The sequence below is a fragment of the Ctenocephalides felis genome, unplaced genomic scaffold (genome assembly GCF_003426905.1).
Source record: "Ctenocephalides felis isolate EL2017-DRISC unplaced genomic scaffold, ASM342690v1 CF-g0.4_SCAFFOLD_03571, whole genome shotgun sequence".
In the NCBI taxonomy this organism is placed as follows: domain Eukaryota; kingdom Metazoa; phylum Arthropoda; class Insecta; order Siphonaptera; family Pulicidae; genus Ctenocephalides; species Ctenocephalides felis.
The window spans coordinates 63,551,505-63,570,181 of record NW_020539725.1 but is presented as its reverse complement, the minus strand read 5'-3'; the positions used below and the strand labels follow the sequence as shown (position 1 = coordinate 63,570,181).

Below are 18,677 nucleotides of genomic sequence, written 5' to 3'. Positions count from 1 at the left end.
AAAATTTGAAAAAGAACTTCTTGACTACTTGTAGTAATTGCTAATTATTTTTAAATAGTTTATGAAAAAAATTGAACAAAATTTTATTATTAATTTTGGAAGCTGAAAAAACCCAGATCCAAAAATATAAGATATAATATAACAATAAAATGAGCATATAACGGAATAATGAAATTCTTAGTAAGTAATTCTGATTTTAAAAAAATCTCATTCAAAAAAACGATTTTTATTACATTCTTAAATCGTATTTGTTATATTAACATCATTAAATTTTTTAGCTTTCTTCCCTAACTACCGGATTAGCATAATTAAAAATTACCGACTCGTTTTAACTTGAAAAAAATATGGCTTTATATTAAAACAATTTATTTATATCAGTTACCCAACAATATTGTTTCATATAAAAAAATTGTTTTTGACTAAATAAAGCCTAATGATGGAACGTATATAGTATCCAAAACGTCTAGATTAAACAACTAAAAACTTACTATTTTTTTAAATTAATTTTTAGGATTTATTGTAAACAAACTTAATGATATATACTTAATATATATAAGATATATAAATGTAACAAAAACAAATATTTCAAAATACGAAAATTAGATTATATTAAATAACTCGTTTATACTTATATACATATGAATATATATATATATATATATATATATATATATATAATATATATATATATATATATATACAAAATTATATTCACTCATCGAAAAAAGTTTCCTCCTCTTAACAACCCTAACATTCTCTCCCAGCGACTGCAGCCTCTCCTCCTTGGTACTCAAAAACTCTTTACCTTTCCTAGGAGTACACGTCGCCGACTTCCCACCAGCGCCTGCATTATTAACTTTCCTCGGAGTCTCCTGCGTCGCCAACGCTTTCACCTCGTACTCCTTCAGCTTACCTTCTAATTCCTGAATCCTTCTCTCGTAGAAATCGATAGAGAATGAATTGTTAATGGTCATGTTGGAAATTTGCTGGTTCTTTTCCATTTCACGAATTTGAGACTCGAGTTCCATGGTTTTTCTCTGGTAGATTGTCGAGTTGGCGGTGAAGCCTGCACGGGCGGCGGATAGTTCTGTTTTAGAGACTCTTGGCGCTCGAGGGATAGACGGAGTTTTTCTTCGTAGTCGAGGACCAGTTGAGCCGACTGGGGAAAAAATATTTTTTGATTTATTTTATACGTTTCGGCACTCGATATGTGTCATACAATATAGATAGAAACTGTGGTTGTGGGTTACAAATAACTCTACTTGAGTACTGACGTAATCAGTCGTCTTAAAGTCGTCGATAGAATTAAAATGCACTCTACTTTTTTTTTTTTAATTTCAATAATTATTACAACTGCTAATTTATTAACATCAAGTAATATTGATAAATAATAACATAAATTTAAATAAATAAAAGAGCAAAGGATAAAATTTACATGAAAATCATATCCGTAATATGATTTAGTGTAAAATATAAGCAAATAATAATAAAAATAAAATTAATAAATAATATAAATAAAATTTCTGAATAATAAAATAATACTAGAAAAATAATAAAATATAACAAAATAACAATAATAGAAATAGTTAGATAATAATAATAATAATAATAATAATAATAATAGTAAATAAATGCACTCTACTGGCGAACAGAATGAATAGAAACTAGTGGTGTATGGCTTCGTGCCTTAAGGCAAATTGCTGAAACTTCCCGTACCATAATGAAATAATCGAAGTATGAAATTCAATATAATTATTTTTTGGTAATTAAGAACAAAAAGTCTTTACCCAAAAGCAATCGTTTCGTCAACAACAAGCACAAGGTTTTTTGAATCATTCAAATCGCATGCTTAGTTCTCTCAAAAACTGCAATTTTTTGCACATTTAGCTTCGTATCTCCGAATCGGCTGGACCTGCCTTTGCCAAAAACTAATCACCCCTTCTCTCCATCATTACGAATCGAATGTATTTTGAATAAATCTAATCGTATGCTCCGTTCTCTCAAAAACTCGATTTCAATTTTTTGCACTCCTTGCTCCGTATCACCGAAACGGCTGTAACTGCCTTTACCAAAAACTAATGAGCACATTAATATGAATCGAATATTTTTTTAATCATTCAAATCGGTTGATCCGTGCGTCCGAAAACGTCGACGAAAAATTTTATTCATATATACACTCACATCCATTTTTTCTGAGGTATGCCAAAATGTTCAGAAACATCTGAAACGTGAAGATATGCAAAAATTTTCAATTTCGGTTTTTGGACGATTACAATAACTAAGGGTAACTTAAGAGAAAAAAGCAACTTTTATAACAGGAGACCTGGAAAAAATAACTCTACTGGCGATCAAACTGAAATGAGAGGAAAAAGGAAGTCTACTGACGAGCAAACTGAATTGAAAGGAAAAGGAAACTCTACTAACGAGCAAACTGAAATGAGAGGAAAAAAGAACTCTACTGACGAGCAAGATGGGAAAAAATCTTTATTATTATGTTGCTATTTTTTGGAATCAAAAATTGAAATAAGTGGGAAAAGAACTCTACTGACGAGCAAAATATGGATGAGCAAAAAGAACTCTACTGACGAACAAACTAAAAAATAAGTTTGCAAACAAATTGCAATAAGAGAGAGGTCTCTAGTGATCGAAATTGGGAACTCTAGACGAGCAAACTGAATCAAGAGACAAATGGACTCTACTGACGAGCAAAATACTGCTGGACAAAAGGGACTCTACTGACAAACAAATTAAAATAAGTATGCAAACAAATTGCAATAAGAGAGAGGACTCTACTGATCGGAAAAGAAATTCTACTGGTGAGCAAACTGAAATAAGAGAAAGAAGGAACTTTACTGACGAGCAAATATTGATAAACAAAAAGGACTCTACTAACGAACAAACTAAAAAATAAGTATTCTAACAAATTGCAATAAGAGGAAGGACTCTGCTGGTCGGAAAAGGGAACTCTACTGACGAGCAAATTGAAAAAAAAAAGGGACTCTACTGACGAGCAATATATTGCTGGGTAAAAGGGACTCTACTAACAAACAAATTAAAATAAATATGCAAACAAATTCAAAGGGAACAAAGGTAAAGGGAACTCTACTGACGAGCAAACTGAAATAAGAGGGAAAAGGACTCTACTGACAAGCAAATATTGATAAACAAAAAGGACTCTACTGACGAATAAAATAAAATAAGTGTATAAACAATTAGTAAAGAGTATTAGTAAAGAGCAAAGTGGGAAAAGGAACTCTACTGACGAGCAAAATATCGATGAACGAAAAGAACTCTACTGACGAGCAAACTGAAATAAGATAATAATCAAATTAAAATGAGAAGAAAACCAAATAAAATAAAAGCATATACACACACTACTCGCGATCGATCTAAAATACAAAAAAGAAACTACTAAAATACTAAAATACGAAAGAAAGGAACTCTACTAACGTACAAAATGAAATGAGAGAAACTTCTTTGTCTATCCATAACCTTAAAAATTATCATTTCTTACCTTTCTGCTTTCGACGGCCTTCAATTCCTCCAATTTTTCCGCCAAATCGCTAACTTGTGCAAAACTCGTAGCCTTTGTTACTTCCAAATCAACAGCAGCATCTTGCATTTTCGTCTCCATTTCATTTTTCAACGCCGCCATTTCTTTGTCGCGTTCATTTTTCAAATCACTAATAACCTTTTCATATTCATCCACAACCTCCTGATGTTTATTTTCAATCCCTGAAGCACTTTCTAACTTTGATTTCAACTCCACGAGTTCTTCATCTCGGGATTTAATCAATTTTTCTAAACTCGATACGTTGTCTTTCAAATTTGTTATGATGTTAATGAATTTCAGTGAACGGTTTCGTAATTGTTTTGCGTCCTGGCGCGATGATTCTAGTTCGTTACGCAAAATTTGGTTGTCGGTTTTTAAACTGTTTAATTGTTTTAAAGTCGATGTGTATATTGTTCTGATGGCTGTTGTATCCTGGATTACTTTCCGGAGGTCCGGATCGAGAAGAGATTGCGACATTTTTGAAGGATAAAGGACTCTTTTTTGTGACAGAGGTTAAGCGGAAGCCATTTTGAATCGTTAGCTGTCAGGGTAAAGTTCAATAATAATAATAATAATATTTTAAACAATGATTTATTTTATTATAGAACCTAATAAAAAAATAGGTGCAAGTGGTATTTAGCTTTAAAGTTACTAGCAACCAGGTATACTTTAAAATTATGTTTTGTTAAATGTAGTTTTCAAAAGCATACAACTTCATACCAAACCAAGTATCAACCAAAAGTTTTTTTTATAAATACATATTTTGTTCATATTTCTCTTTACCTTAATGCAGATTATCACTTACACCTAGTTTACAATATACATATATATTTATGTAATTTATTTACTTTTAATTCAAAATATAACGAGTCAAATCAGTCAATTAAACTGTCATCCGCCATTATTATGCAACTGTTACCTGTCAATAATATTTTAAACAATTATTTATTTTGTTATAGAATCTAATAAATCAATTAGGTGCAAATGGTATTTTGTCTTAAAGCAAGTTGTAATTCTACTAGCCACACGTTTACTTAAAAATTATATTTTGTTAAACATAGATAAATAAGCATGTTGTTTTCAATAATATATAACTTCATACCAAACCAAGTATCAACCAAAAGATTTTTTTATAAATATATTTTTGTTCATATTTCTATTTACCTTAATGCAGATTATCACTTACACCTAGTTTACAATATAAATATATATTTATATAGTTTATTTACTTTTAATTCAAATTATAACGAGTCCAATCAGTCAGTGAAACCTGTCATCCGCCATTGTTGCCCAACTGTCACCTGTTGCAAAATGTCAAAACACAAATGTTTTGAAAATTTTATAAACCAATTTTATAATTAGAATGACTTGAATAGTATAAATATATCTATTTACTATGCCTGTAGTGTTAGGTGGTGGTGTAAGCGGCTTATCAGCCGCTTATTACTTGACCAGGAATAAAGTAGGTAAAGTGCAAGTCTTAGAAGCATCTCAAAGAGTCGGAGGCTGGATTAGATCGAATATACACGATGATTTTATTTTTGAACACGGTATAACCACATGTACTTTTATTTCTAACACAACTATTTTTATTTCTATTGTTAACTAAGTTTGATTTGTAGGTCCAAGAACCCTCAGACCATCTGGCATATCTGGTAAAAACACTTTAAAACTCCTGCAAGAACTAAATATCACCCACCTAATTATGCCGACTAAATCAACCGACCCAGTATCTCGTAATCGTATGATTTATGTCAATAAGAAACTTCATAAGTTGCCTTCGAGTTTGTTATATCTATTCCGTAAACAAGAACCGTTCACAAAGCCTTTGATTTACTCTTTATGGACTGAATTTGTGACACCATCAAAGGTTAACAGAAAAAATGATGAGTCTATATATGATTTTGCAAAAAGACGTTTCGGTAAAGAAGTTGCAGACTTTGCAATAAGTCCGTTGATTTGCGGTATTTGTGGAGGTGATGCTAAAGAAATCAGCGTTAAACTAATTATGAAAGATATGTTTCAAAACGAGCAAAAGCACGGAGGTATTATCAAAGGTATGCTTTTAGATATGTTGAAGTTTGATAAAAATAAAGACAAAGTGGACAATGAGTTGATAAAAAAGGCTCGTGAGGAAAAGTGGAGTTTGTATTCTTTAAAAGGCGGTTTAGAAATGTTGCCTAAAGCTTTATGCGAGCATGTTAAAGCTAAAAACACTGAGATAAGTTTAAAAGCAAATATCACACAACTAGAATTCTTACCTAATTCAGCAAAAATTGTTGTCAATGGTGACACAGAAATAAAAACAGATCATATCATCAGCTCTTTACCAGCAAACCGTTTAGCCGTACTACTAGGTGATCAGCACCCACAATTATCACAAGAACTTAAACAAATCCCTTTCGTCTCTATTGCTGTTGTAAATTTAGAATACGATTGCGAGGTTATAAATGAGAAAGGTTTTGGCTTCTTAGTGCCTCCACAAGAAAACCTGCCAATACTTGGTGTTATATTTGATAGTTGTCGTGTCCCAACACCTGGTAAAACTATTTTAACCGTGATGCTGGGTGGTAGATGGTTTAGGAAGTATTTTGGATTGTATCCTACAAATGATTTGTTATACACGGTTGCAGAGGCACACACAACGAGTATTTTGAAACTTAAAGCTCTGCCTTCGAGATATTTTGTTAATGTTTTGGATGATTGTATTCCCCAGTATTTGGTGGGGCATAATGATCGGGTTCAGCGTATAAGGAATTATATTAAGGATCATAATTTGTGTTTGTCTGTTTGTGGGTCTTCTTTTGATGGGGTTTCGGTTAATGATTCTATACTGTCTGCCAAAAATGAAGTGGAGACATATATGGAAAAAAGAGTTGTATAAAGTAAATTTTGTATTTATTGTATTATGTGATAAGGTTTTATAAAGGAGATATATAAATATTGAACAAATTGTGTTGATTTTTATTTATATTATTTTGTATTTAATGTTCTAATATCGTTTTCGAAACTAAACACAAAAATTCTATTCATTTACATCATATATTATATTTCACAAATTTACATTTTAAATTTTGAATTCTAACGGTTTTTATTTTAGCCATTTTGACGTTTCTTCTTCGTGAAGTTGACAGTACATCCAAAACTTAACCTAAAAATTTTAATACACTTTTACAAGTTGTGTGCAAATGAATAATTTTGATAAATAATATTATAAATAAATAAAAAAGTGTTAATTTGATTTAAATATTGTGTATAAATATAAGGATAAATGTTTCCGTTATTATAATTAAGGATAACTATAAATCAACAAAATGAAGTAAGAATTACTAAATGACTACCTATAAGTTGCATTTTAGTTGTAAAAATATATTTATTATATTAAATCATATATTTTTCATGTATTTTATATAAAAGTAATTGAAGCAGCATATAAAATGCTTTTGTAGATGTACAATTATTATAAAAGTCATTTTTTTATCTAAATATCCAACGATACACTTAACATTAAAATATTGAATGTGTATATATATATATATATATATATATATATATATATATTGCTATAGTGATAAGTTCAGTTACGATGCTAAGTTTCTGTTTTATTTTTAGGTTGAGCGTGGAAGGCCTAATCGTATACTTTCCATACGATTACATTTATCCTGAACAGTATGCTTATATGTTGGAACTTAAAAGAGGCCTGGATGCCAAGGTATAAGTACTATACAATCTTCTGCACTTTTGTCTTGTAATTGTTTTTAATAATACCAGAAAAGAACTTTAATCGGTATAAGTATTATAGATACAATGTTCTGGTTTAAGTTAGAATGACTTAATTACCGAAGTTCTATATGTATATAACTTTTTTTTTACACTTTTATCTTGTATATGTTGTTAATAATATCATAAAAGGTTTTTAATAAGTATTAATATCTTCGATACAATTTTTCTTGTTTTAATCTAACCTTCTTGACACAACTTTGAAATGACTTAATTACAAAAGTGTAATATATAAATAACTTTTTTTTACACTTTTATCTTGTTATTGTTTTTAATAATATCATGAAAGATTTTTAATAGATATAAATATCTTCGATACAATTTTTCTTGTTTTAACCCAATCTTTTTGACACAACATTGGAATGACTTAATTATTGAAGTGCTATATGTATAGAACTTTTTTTTACACTTTTATCTTGCAATTGTTATTAATATAGGGTATGTCATCTAACATTTTTCATTTTCATTTTCATTTTTTTTTCAATGGTCAGATGAGGCTTTTTTTCTTCATTTTTTAATTAAATTATTAACTGCATTAATTTCATTATTAACTGAAAGGATTGTACTTTCAAATAGAAAAAGAAATTTTAGAAAATATTCAGTAGTTTGTAAAAAAAAAATAAAGTTATTTGGCGGACTCTGTAATATCATATAAGATTTTTAATAGATATAAATATCTTTGATACAATTTTTCTTGTTTGGAACCTAACCTTTTTGACACAACGTTGAAATGACTTTTAATTTTAAAAGTATTGTAAATAACTTGTAAAAATATTTATTTTAATCTTTACCCAAGTAATCTTGAATGTTTTGAGAATTTTAAATTATTTACAATACATCAATATGTAATTTAATACATTCATTCTTATCCCATTAAATAAATTTACATCCTAAAGTTTATATAAAATCTTATTAACTATATTTACTTATTTTATTACATTTTATTATTTATTTTATTCCAGGGTCATTGTCTATTAGAAATGCCTTCAGGAACAGGCAAAACAACAACTCTGCTATCTTTAATCGTGGCTTATATGATTGAAAACCCACATTCTGTAAGAAAATTAATATATTGTTCTCGAACTGTTCCTGAAATTGAAAAGGTTGTACAAGAATTGAAGAATCTTTTTGAGTATTATGAAAGTTGTACCAAAGAAACTTTGAATTTTACTGGATTGGTTTTGAGCTCTAGGAAGAATTTGTGTATACATCCTGAGGTAAGAGAAATATATAACTACATATATTTATATATTAGGGTGGTCCTTAATATGGACATTTTCGAATTTCTTTGCTCCCAAGGGCTCAAATGATTCCAAATTAATTTAAAAAAAATCTCTAAAAGTTTTAGCTCCCAATATTAATATGTAGATAGTCCACAATTCAATTAAAAGTTTCTTATATTCATTATTACCATATATCATTAAGTAAATTATTGCGCCATCTGTGATAGCAGACTTGTAATTTTGATGGCAATTTATTACTGATAATTTGAGTGTCAAAATCACCAATTAAATAAATATTTTGATGCAAAATTAATCTTGAATAAATATTTCATTAAACAGTCCACATGGATTTAATTAGAGGTTGAGTGTTTTATAAATATTTTTAAGTATCGTAATATTTGAGTTTACAAATGCTATCACAGATGGCGCAAGAATTTACTTAATAAAAATACGAAACATTTAATTGAATTGCGGACTATCTAAATGTTAATATTAAGAGCTAAAACTTTTAGAAATTTTTTTTATATTGATTTGGAAGCATTTGAGCCCTTGGGAGCAAAGAAATTCGAAAATGTCCATATTAAGGACCACCCTAATATATATTTTAATATTTTACAGGTTAGTAAAGAACGTGAAGGTAAAATAGTCGATGGAAGATGCCATTCATTAACAGCAAGTTATGTTCGTGATAGACATAATGTTGATGAAAATACACCTATATGTAAGTATTCAAAATATCATTTACATTTAGTTACATTGAAATTATTATAAATACGATTATAATTTGTAATTAACATAAAATAAATATTATTAGTTACAAAATTAAAGTATTTTATAATTCGCCCTTCAAAAAGCAATCAATCACAACAATCATTGAAAAAAACATTGAAATTATTAAACTGTGACTAAAATCTTATTATAATTACCTTAGATTTATAATTTTTGCCACAGATTCTGATTATGCAAAATTCTGTCTATTTATTATTATTGTTATTATTTATTTTTTTTTTTCAGGTGATTACTATGAAGGTTTCAGTCTTGAAGGAAAAGAGTCTCAATTGCCGAATGGAGTTTATAGTTTAGATGATCTCAAACAATATGGACAGAATAAGAGCTGGTGTCCATATTTTTTAGCTAGATTTGCGGTAAGATAAACAATATATATATATATATATATATATATATATATATATATAATAAATTTGTAAATAATAATTAATAGAAATGAAATATGATAGGGCTTAATTCTGAATAACTGAAGTTTATTTATTACAATCATGGGGTGTAAAAATAGAACAAATGTGCTTTACTCTTTATTAGTGTTTTCAGCATATCACAGATGGCGCTAGTGTGCTTCAAATTCTGCTATTTTTAAAAAAAAATAGTTTATAGTTTCTTTAGATTTCACGCACTTCAGACGTTCAAGTGCAAATTTTATATATTGAAATATATCTTTTTTGAATGAAAAAAATATTATATATTTTTACAACATATTTGTGATTTTGTTGAAATTATATTTTATACGCGTATATTTTGTTCTCATTTCGTTTAGTCAAATTAATCAGCTCTAACTTCACTAAATTGTACATTTAAATAAACTTATCTTAAAATTAAACCTAAGGGTAAATTTACGTGCTACGATTGGTGGCGTCCTCTATGATATGCGGAAAGAATTAAAATTGTTGTAATTTCAAAGCGACCGCGTTTGCGATCTATTTATACTTGTTTATCTATTATTACAATAGTGCAGTAGTCTGCACCTAGGCAAAATTTATCATAAATGATCATTATTCAAGATATTTTATCTATTTATAGATATTTTATATTTTATACTCTAATTTAATTGTTCTCATTTCATTTAGTCAAATTAATCTGGTTTATCTTATCTATATTATATATTTATGTAAATCTTATCCTAGAATTGAACCTAAAGGTAAATTTACGTGCTACGGTTGGTGGCGACCTCTATGATATGCTGAAAGAATTAAAATTGATGTAATTTCAAAGCCATCGTGTTTGCAACCTATTTATACTTGATTATCTATGATTACAATAGTACAGTAGTCTGCACCTAGGCAAAATTAATCATAAATGATTATTATTTAAGATTTTTTATCCAAATAAGATCTTTGCAAAACAATATACAGTTCTCATTAATTTAAACTATTTCATTTATTAATCTAATTATTTTTTATGAGCTAACTTTTACTTTTACTCTACCATAAGTCCTACATATGTAATTACATAAATTTTTGCTAGTACCAGTATTTTTTATTATAATATAGAGAAGTTATTATATAAATGAATTTCTATTTCAGATATTGCATGCTCAAATAGTCGTATACAGTTACCATTATCTGCTAGATCCAAAAATTGCTGATGTCGTCTCGAAAGAACTTGCTAAAGAATCTGTTGTAGTTTTTGATGAAGCTCATAACATAGGTAAACATTTTATATATAGAAATCTTAACAAATAAATTTAAAACAAACATAAAATTAATATATTAATTCAATAGTTGAATTTGAAAAAAGAAAACAAACATATTCTAACAGATACTTTCTTATAAGATTTCTATAAGTTTTTTTAATTGAAAAAATGTTCAAAACATTTTAAATTGTTGTAAATGTGCAGAATGTTTCTAATGATTATCCTTTTATTTGATAATTTGTTTATTTCTAGATAATGTTTGTATCGATTCTATGAGTGTTAGAATAAATCGAAGAACTATTGAAAGGAGTACGGCCAGTTTGCAAATTTTGGAGAAGACAATTGCAGAGTAAGAAATTTTTATTTATTTTATTTATTACAGTTAAAAGTTAATGAAACAAACATGTAAATATAATTAAGTATTAGTAAACCATAAAATCCATTATTACTTTTTTTTTTATTAAGCACCAATAATTAAAATAATACATATTCTTATAAATATATATTATTATATTATGTCGATCTGATATTCAAATTTTGTCTAGAAAAGAATTTTGTGACAATTGTGATTTTATAATTATATACATAATGAATAAATATAAATTAAGCAATGAAAAAATTACCACAATTTTGTTAATGATCCTATAATATTTTTGTAAAGTTCAAATTTTTATTTGTTATAGTAAATATATATTTTTTTGATTTAATTTCTATGAATGTATGAATGTAAGTTTTATTTATGATATCTATTTTTTTTTAGAATGCGTGAAGATGATGCAAAAAGACTGACCGATGAATATCAGAGATTAGTGCAGGGTTTAAAAGATGCAAGTGTTGCTCGAGAGACTGATTTGGTTTTAAGTAATCCTGTACTGCCGGACGAAATTCTCAAAGGTACGATTATATATAAATATATTATAAAATTTAAATATATTATAAAACATTATTAAGACGCTCCTTTGGGACATACATCGTGTAGTCGTTATAATTATACTTGTTAACTTTCCGTAGAGTGTTATAGTAATGGGCCAAAAATAGAAAATTAATTTTTTTCTTCGCATATCTTCACGTTTCAGAGGTTTCTGAACATTTTGGCATACCTCAGTGTGTGTTTTTCTGGTCCACATTTTTTCGTTCACGTTTTCGGGCGCACGGATCAACCGATTTGAATGATTCATTTGCCATTCGATTCCATTGATAGGGAGATGTGCTGATTAGTTTTTGGCAAAGGCAGGTCTAGCCGTTTCGAAGATACGAGGCAAAAAGTGCCAAAAACAGTAACTCAGTTTTTAAGAGAACGGAGCGTCCGATTTTAATAATTCAAAAAACATTGTATTTAAAGAGAAGAACTGAATTTTTGAGAAGGCAGGTTTAGCGGATTCGGAGATCTAGTAAAAAAAAAAAAAAAAATATGCCTTTTAGCGACCAAAAATGATCATTATTTAGCAGATTAATGAAGTTTTTATCAGCCTAATTATTTTCTTTAGCAACTTTATGAATTTTCTAGCAGATTCATAATTTTTTTAGTAAATTAATGTTTTTTTTAGCCATTCATTATTTTTTTTATAGTATTAATTATTTCGTTTAGCAGATTTATGAGTTTTTTATCAGTTTAATTATTTTTTTAGCATATTTATGATTTATTCAGCAGATTAATTGATTTTTTAACAGCTTATTAATTTTTTTTTAACAAGTTTATGAATTTTCTAGCAGAATCACGATTTTTTGTTAGCAGATTTATGATTTTTATCACAAACTAGAATTTTAGTTGCAAATTATTTTTTTTATTGAAATTTTTAGCATTATTTAGCTTATTATTGAAATTTTTAGCAGATCCTTGAAAAATAAATATAATATAAATATAGAATAAAAAAAATTTAGGATTATAATGAATTTTATCGGTTTTAATGACTAATGAAAACTTTGATAGGATTTTAAAAATCTTGTTAGATTATTCAATTTTATAATGAAATATTTTGACATATGCACATCAAATTATCAGATATTTTATGGAGATTTTAACACTAAGTATAAATTTTGTTTACATTCCTATGGGTTCCGTACCAATGCTTATCGTTAGACGGCGGCGCGGCGCTTATGCGCTCGTTATTTCGTCTCTATGCAGTTACGATTGCTTTGAAAAAAGTTCAGAATTTCTAAAATATTTCAAAATAAAAAAACATTTTTTCTCAAAAAGTCAATTTTTTCAAAGATTAAAAATTTATCAAAAATCAAATTTTTTCGAGGTTTAAAAAAAATTAATCTTATTTGAAAAAATAATTTTTGGTACGGTAAGTTCCAGCAATTTGCCTTAAGGCACGATGCCATACACCACTAGTTCTAAATCTAAATACTGAAACTCCATTCTTATCCTGAAAACATAAATTCATAATTTCAACTAATAAAAGATTAAATTTGTTCTTAAATTATATTTTACATATACAAAATAATCATATATATATATATATATATATATATATATATATATATACAATTGCATTAATGATTTCTCAATCCCCAGTCATAAACATATGTACATCCTTATTCGAATGTGTCAACTGTCCAGCCCTCTCCGTTCCAACGATACCTGCCACTTGCAATATATCATGCTTTGTGAACAAAATCGTAACAGTCATATTATTATCAACACCAGTCTTGCGATTCTGGTTAGCTTCCTGCATCAAATTGCACATCTCCGAATAAAAATGTGGCCATCCTGGAGGCTGATAGAAAATTATATGTCTTATCCCTTTGATACGAGATCTTCTGAAATAGTGTGCTCGTTCTGAATACAACATTATGGGGGCTATACCGTGGAAGAACATGTCTCTTGCTCGTGCCATCTTGGAGTCTTTTGTGTACTCACAGATTTGGGTAAAGTTTATTTCTTCGCGTTTGAAGTAGTTACGTAAACGTACGTAGTCGAAGTAGTCGGGGATGTATAGTAAGCATTGGGCCATTGCAGGGCTCCGATACTGCCCCAAGACTTTTTTGGTAAAATAGTTAAAACGTGCATCAATAGCTTCAGCAGCTGTAGCACAAGTTATTCGGTGGAATACTTGAGGTAATGTGACTACAACTTCGCGTATGGAGCCTCCGATTACAGGATTTACTACACGTACTGTGCCCCGGTAGTTGGAGCACCTTCCACGTATAAAAGCACGCAATTGTGGTATATCGTGTGATGATAAAAGTATGGTTTGTCTGTACAATCGGGTGTGTGACCATTCAAAGCCCACATGCGTACACGTGCAAAATCCGTATCGTGAGACTCTTTTGGTTGTAAATGCATGTGCTCCATTATGGAGAATGTGATCCCAATTCTGGGCTAAAATACGTCTGCTTGGTCCATTACAAGTAGTTCTACGGATGAAAGAAAGTCGTAGTCTCTGTGAGACTCTCCGGGTGCCCCTACGGACATACGTAAACCCAAGGGGGACGCGATTATAATATCAGACCCGTAATAATCAGCGTACAATTTTATACTTTTTTTGGTAACCGCCACGCCGAGTTTAAACGTATCGTCTGTGTTCCCTGTAAACAACTGTTCGTAGTCTTCGGGTTTGGGGTTGTGTTTAGGAAAAGCTATACTTTCACCCCCGTACTCTTGTTCAAACCGTAAACTATTTTGCACACCTCCACCTCTATTCGGGACAAGCAAATTTGTTAAAATTTTAACAATTTTTAAAGCACTATCACGAAATGGTACAACAATCAAAATCCGCGGCCTCACAAAACCTTGATCTCTAAACCGATCAGGAACTTCATTCTTGTTTTGCAAAATTTTGGAATTATGGTGCAAAACTTTAGTCCTGGTTTTAAGCGCGTGATTTAAAACATGCAAACAATACGTGTACCTCACTTCTTCACCATTTTGTAAAGTGCGGTTAGGATAATACAAATCTTGGTAATTATTCATTATAGAAAACAGTTCCGATTGTAAAGGTGTTACTTCTTTTACCACATGTGGTATCAATTGTTGTTTCAAACCAATTTTTAACCAGTCTAATTTGTTTAAATCTATACGTTCAGGCTTTGTGCCTTCTGTTGCATAAGTAACATCATCATCAAGGGTTTTAATGGTTTTATCAACCGGTTTATCACATGTTGGAATATCTACAAATAACTTACCCAGTGCAGGCCATGTTAATTCATGATTTGATGAGTTTACAGGTTTGTTTGATAAGATATTTAGTAACTCCGGGCTTAATTCGTGATCTAGGTGCATGCTGAAGTTGTCGGACGCTGGTAAATCTTCTGTAGCATCTGCAGGATCTGATGGATCCTCGGTTTGTGTTTCATCTTGATGATCTGATTCACCGTTTGACTGCATTTCAGCATCATCGTTATCTTCTAAATTATCATCTTCGTTATGTTCATCAAACATATCTTCATCTTCTAAGTCTTCGTCGTCTAAGTATTCATCAGAATCAGAATCACTCCCAATGGAGTCTTCATCAGAACTGCAAGCCTTACTGTCCTTTACCTCTCTATTATTAAAAGACGAAAGAAGCATATTCAATGGATTTTCAACCTGCTCTTCCTCAGAGCTGTCACTTTGCTGATTTTGTATTTCTAAGTCCCTCATACGCTGCTTTTTTAGCCTTTCCTCAGCCTCTTGGTTTTGCACTTTTGCCAAAAATCTTGAACTGTGTTTGTTTTGATTTTGCTTCGGTTTCGGTTTAGATTTGCCATTATGTCGTTTGAATTTTGATTTATTCGGTTTGTGTTTGGAATTTGTATTTTTGCCACGGAATTTAGAACCCATTGTTAAATATTAATTATTTTGATTTTAGCACATGGTAAGATCTGTCAAACTTAACCTCAACTTTGTGTTTATATAGAACAACAAATATGGCGGGTCGAATGTCATTCTTTGCGATGGTAGCGCTGCTAGCGGATGTACCTGTAAACGTTAAATAAACGTGCATTAACTTGATAAATGATAATTTGAAAAAGTATTTTTGTTAATGTTTAATAACGTAATTAGGTATAAGAATGTCCAATCGGAAAGTTACGCACTAAAACAATACTAATATTACCAATTCCCACAATTTTCTACTATCAGATTTTTATTATTGTACATTATTTGTTTTTCTATATAAGAAGTATATAATTTTACAAATTGAATTTGGCATAATTTTGAATAAATTTATAACTAGTGGTGTGCATGGCATCGAGTCTTAAGGCAAATTGCTGGAACTTCCCGTACCAAACATTATTATTTTTTTAAAAACGATTAACATTTTTGAAAAAAAATACTTCGAAGAAATTAGATTTTTGAGAAACTATAAATTTGACAAAAAAATACGGTTTCTTTATTTTGACATATTTTCGAAATTCTGAACTTTTTTTCAAAGCAATCGTACTGCTTTAAATGCAGAGAAACGATATGTCAAAGCACACGGATAAATATTGATACGGAACCCATAGGAATGTTAACAAAATTTATACTTATTGTTAAAATCTCTATAAAATATCTGATAATTTGATGTGCATATGTCTAATGATCATTTTTGACCGCCAAATGGCATTTTTTTTTTACTTTTTTATTAGATTTCCGAAACCGCTAGACCTGCCTTCATGAAAATTTGATCAGTTTTTCATCTTGTTAACACAAGTAAAATGTTTTTTGTATTATTCAAATCGGACATTCCGTTCTCTTAAAAACTGAGTTACCGTTTTTAGCACTTTTTGCCCCATATCTTCGGAACGGCTAGACCTGCCTTTGCCAAAAACTAATCAGAACGTGTCCTTATCAGTTCAGAATCAAATGTTTTTCGAATTATTCAAATCGCTTCATCCGTGTTCCCGAAATCGTCGACAAAAATTTGTATCCGCACACACACACACGTACACGCACACACACACACAATCATTTTTTAAAAGATATATAAAAATTTTCATTTTCGATTTTTTTGCGATTACTATAACTTATTTTTGATAATAAGATATGTTTAATAATGTAATTAAATATAAGAATGTCCAATCGGAAAGTTACATACTAAAACAATACTAATATTACCAATTCCCACAATTTTCTACTATCAGATTTTTATTATTGTACATTATTTGTTTTTCTATATTAGAAGGATATAATTTTACAAATTAAATTTAACATAATTTTGAACAAATTTATAATAATACTAGCAAACCCGACGAACTCCATTTCGCCACCAGATGGTTTCGTGAGAAAGATGAAGAATTTTTTTGTTTGTTTTATATTTGAAAAAGAAAAATTTGATTTTATTATACCACAGTAATGAATTTACTTCGATTACAAAAATGAAGTATTTGTTAGTTGAACTTCTCTAAGTAAATGCAAGTGAATCCGCAAATTATCCGTTTCATTGAAGTGCTCTTTGTTAAACCACATTTTTTGTTTTTTGGTCTGACGTTAACACAAACAAAGCGTATGATTTCCCAACTCGTGAACAGGCAACGTATAACTGTTCATGTGAAAAACAATGATTTTCTAAATAATCTATTTGAAATTTATCCCGCAAACACTAAGCGATTGGCCTTGCGGCTTGTTAATTGTAATTGTCAAAGTCAAACGGAAGATCAGTCGGAATCATTGGTATGTCACCAAATCGCCAGCAATTTTTGATTGAATGGTGAAATTCAGGAAGGAAAACCCGACTTATTTTTATATATATGTAAATATTCTTTTTATTTGCAGAAGTAGTACCTGGAAACATAAGAAACGCAGAACATTTCGTAGGATTCTTAAAAAGATTCGTCGAATACATCAAAACCAGGCTTCGGGTGCAGCATGTCGTGCAGGAATCACCAGCAGGTACACTATAGTATTTATAAAATTATTCTTCAACAAACTTCAGTAACTCATATTTGTCTTTTACCTCAGGTTTTCTCAAAGACATCCAGTCAAAAGTATGCATCGAACGAAAGCCTTTGAGATTTTGTGCAGAAAGACTCGCTTCTCTGCTTCGGACTCTGGAAGTAACTGATATGACTGATTTTGGAGCCCTGGTGTTGATCACACATTTAGCTACGTTAGTCTCAACGTATACACATGGATTTACTATTATTGTTGAACCGTTCGATGATAAGACTCCGAATGTTTCGAACCCGATTTTATATTTCAGGTAAGGGAAAATGTTACAATAAACTAGTGGTGTGTATGGCATCATGCCTTAAGGCGAATTGCCGGTACTTCCCGTACCAGAATTATATATTCGACGGAAAAGATCGGTAATCAATAAAAGTTGATCAATGACTAACAACAATTTCAAATTTTAAATATTTTCAAATAGATAATTGAAAATACTATATATTTTATCGCTCATATATTCTACAGTGACGATCTTATCGCACAAAACACTTGAGAATGTTTACATTAGCAAGAGGTGCCGAATGAATCCATCTGAGGATATATTTCTTATGATAAGAATAGCGCATTTGAAATATAGACATTTTCTAACTGAATTGTAAATTTAAATTTCATATTTGTCGTATAAAGCTTTGTATATTTTCCAAAATTTTGATTTTTTATCTTTCTTGGATTCAATTTTCTAGGAAAATTTGAAATTTGCTTGAACCTATAAGTAAACTTCAAAAAATGAAAATCTTGGTACGAAACCTAAAAAAATTAAGCAAAATTATGTCTATGCTATGTTATTATCTTATAACTTGATGTGCATACGTCTAATGTAATTTTTGAACAACAATT

The 18,677-nt window shown here is 29.6% G+C and overlaps 2 protein-coding genes and 2 pseudogenes across 2 annotated transcripts; 2 read left to right on the top strand and 2 right to left on the bottom strand.

Annotated features, from left to right (window-relative positions):
- LOC113386747 overlaps positions 1-18,677 on the bottom strand; it is a 70,174-nt pseudogene that overhangs the window by 43,297 nt on the left and 8,200 nt on the right.
- LOC113386746 (protoporphyrinogen oxidase-like) lies at positions 4,849-6,479 on the top strand. Its single transcript, XM_026624505.1, has 2 exons — positions 4,849-5,103; positions 5,176-6,479. The coding sequence occupies exons 1-2, from the start codon at positions 4,950-4,952 to the stop codon at positions 6,435-6,437; spliced, it is 1,416 nt and encodes a 471-aa protein (XP_026480290.1). The 5' UTR covers positions 4,849-4,949; the 3' UTR covers positions 6,438-6,479.
- On the top strand, positions 6,744-18,097 carry LOC113386476 (general transcription and DNA repair factor IIH helicase subunit XPD-like). Its single transcript, XM_026624256.1, has 10 exons — positions 6,744-6,872; positions 7,166-7,265; positions 8,296-8,550; positions 9,175-9,277; positions 9,571-9,701; positions 10,875-10,998; positions 11,237-11,333; positions 11,745-11,878; positions 17,667-17,783; positions 17,853-18,097. Exons 1-10 carry the CDS (start codon positions 6,868-6,870, stop codon positions 18,095-18,097), a joined length of 1,311 nt encoding a protein of 436 aa, XP_026480041.1. The 5' UTR covers positions 6,744-6,867.
- On the bottom strand, positions 13,495-15,802 carry LOC113386745 (annotated as a pseudogene).

Bases quoted from the DNA above. Each gene is read 5' to 3' on its own strand.
- LOC113386746 (XM_026624505.1), top strand. From the start codon at position 4,950: ATGCCTGTAGTGTTAGGTGGTGGTGTAAGCGGCTTATCAGCCGCTTAT. The intron at 5,104-5,175 runs GTATAACCACAT...TTTGATTTGTAG, and splicing joins TGATTTTATTTTTGAACACG to GTCCAAGAACCCTCAGACCA.
- LOC113386476 (XM_026624256.1), top strand. The intron at 8,551-9,174 runs GTAAGAGAAATA...AATATTTTACAG, and splicing joins ATTTGTGTATACATCCTGAG to GTTAGTAAAGAACGTGAAGG. The intron at 9,702-10,874 runs GTAAGATAAACA...TTTCTATTTCAG, and splicing joins ATTTTTTAGCTAGATTTGCG to ATATTGCATGCTCAAATAGT.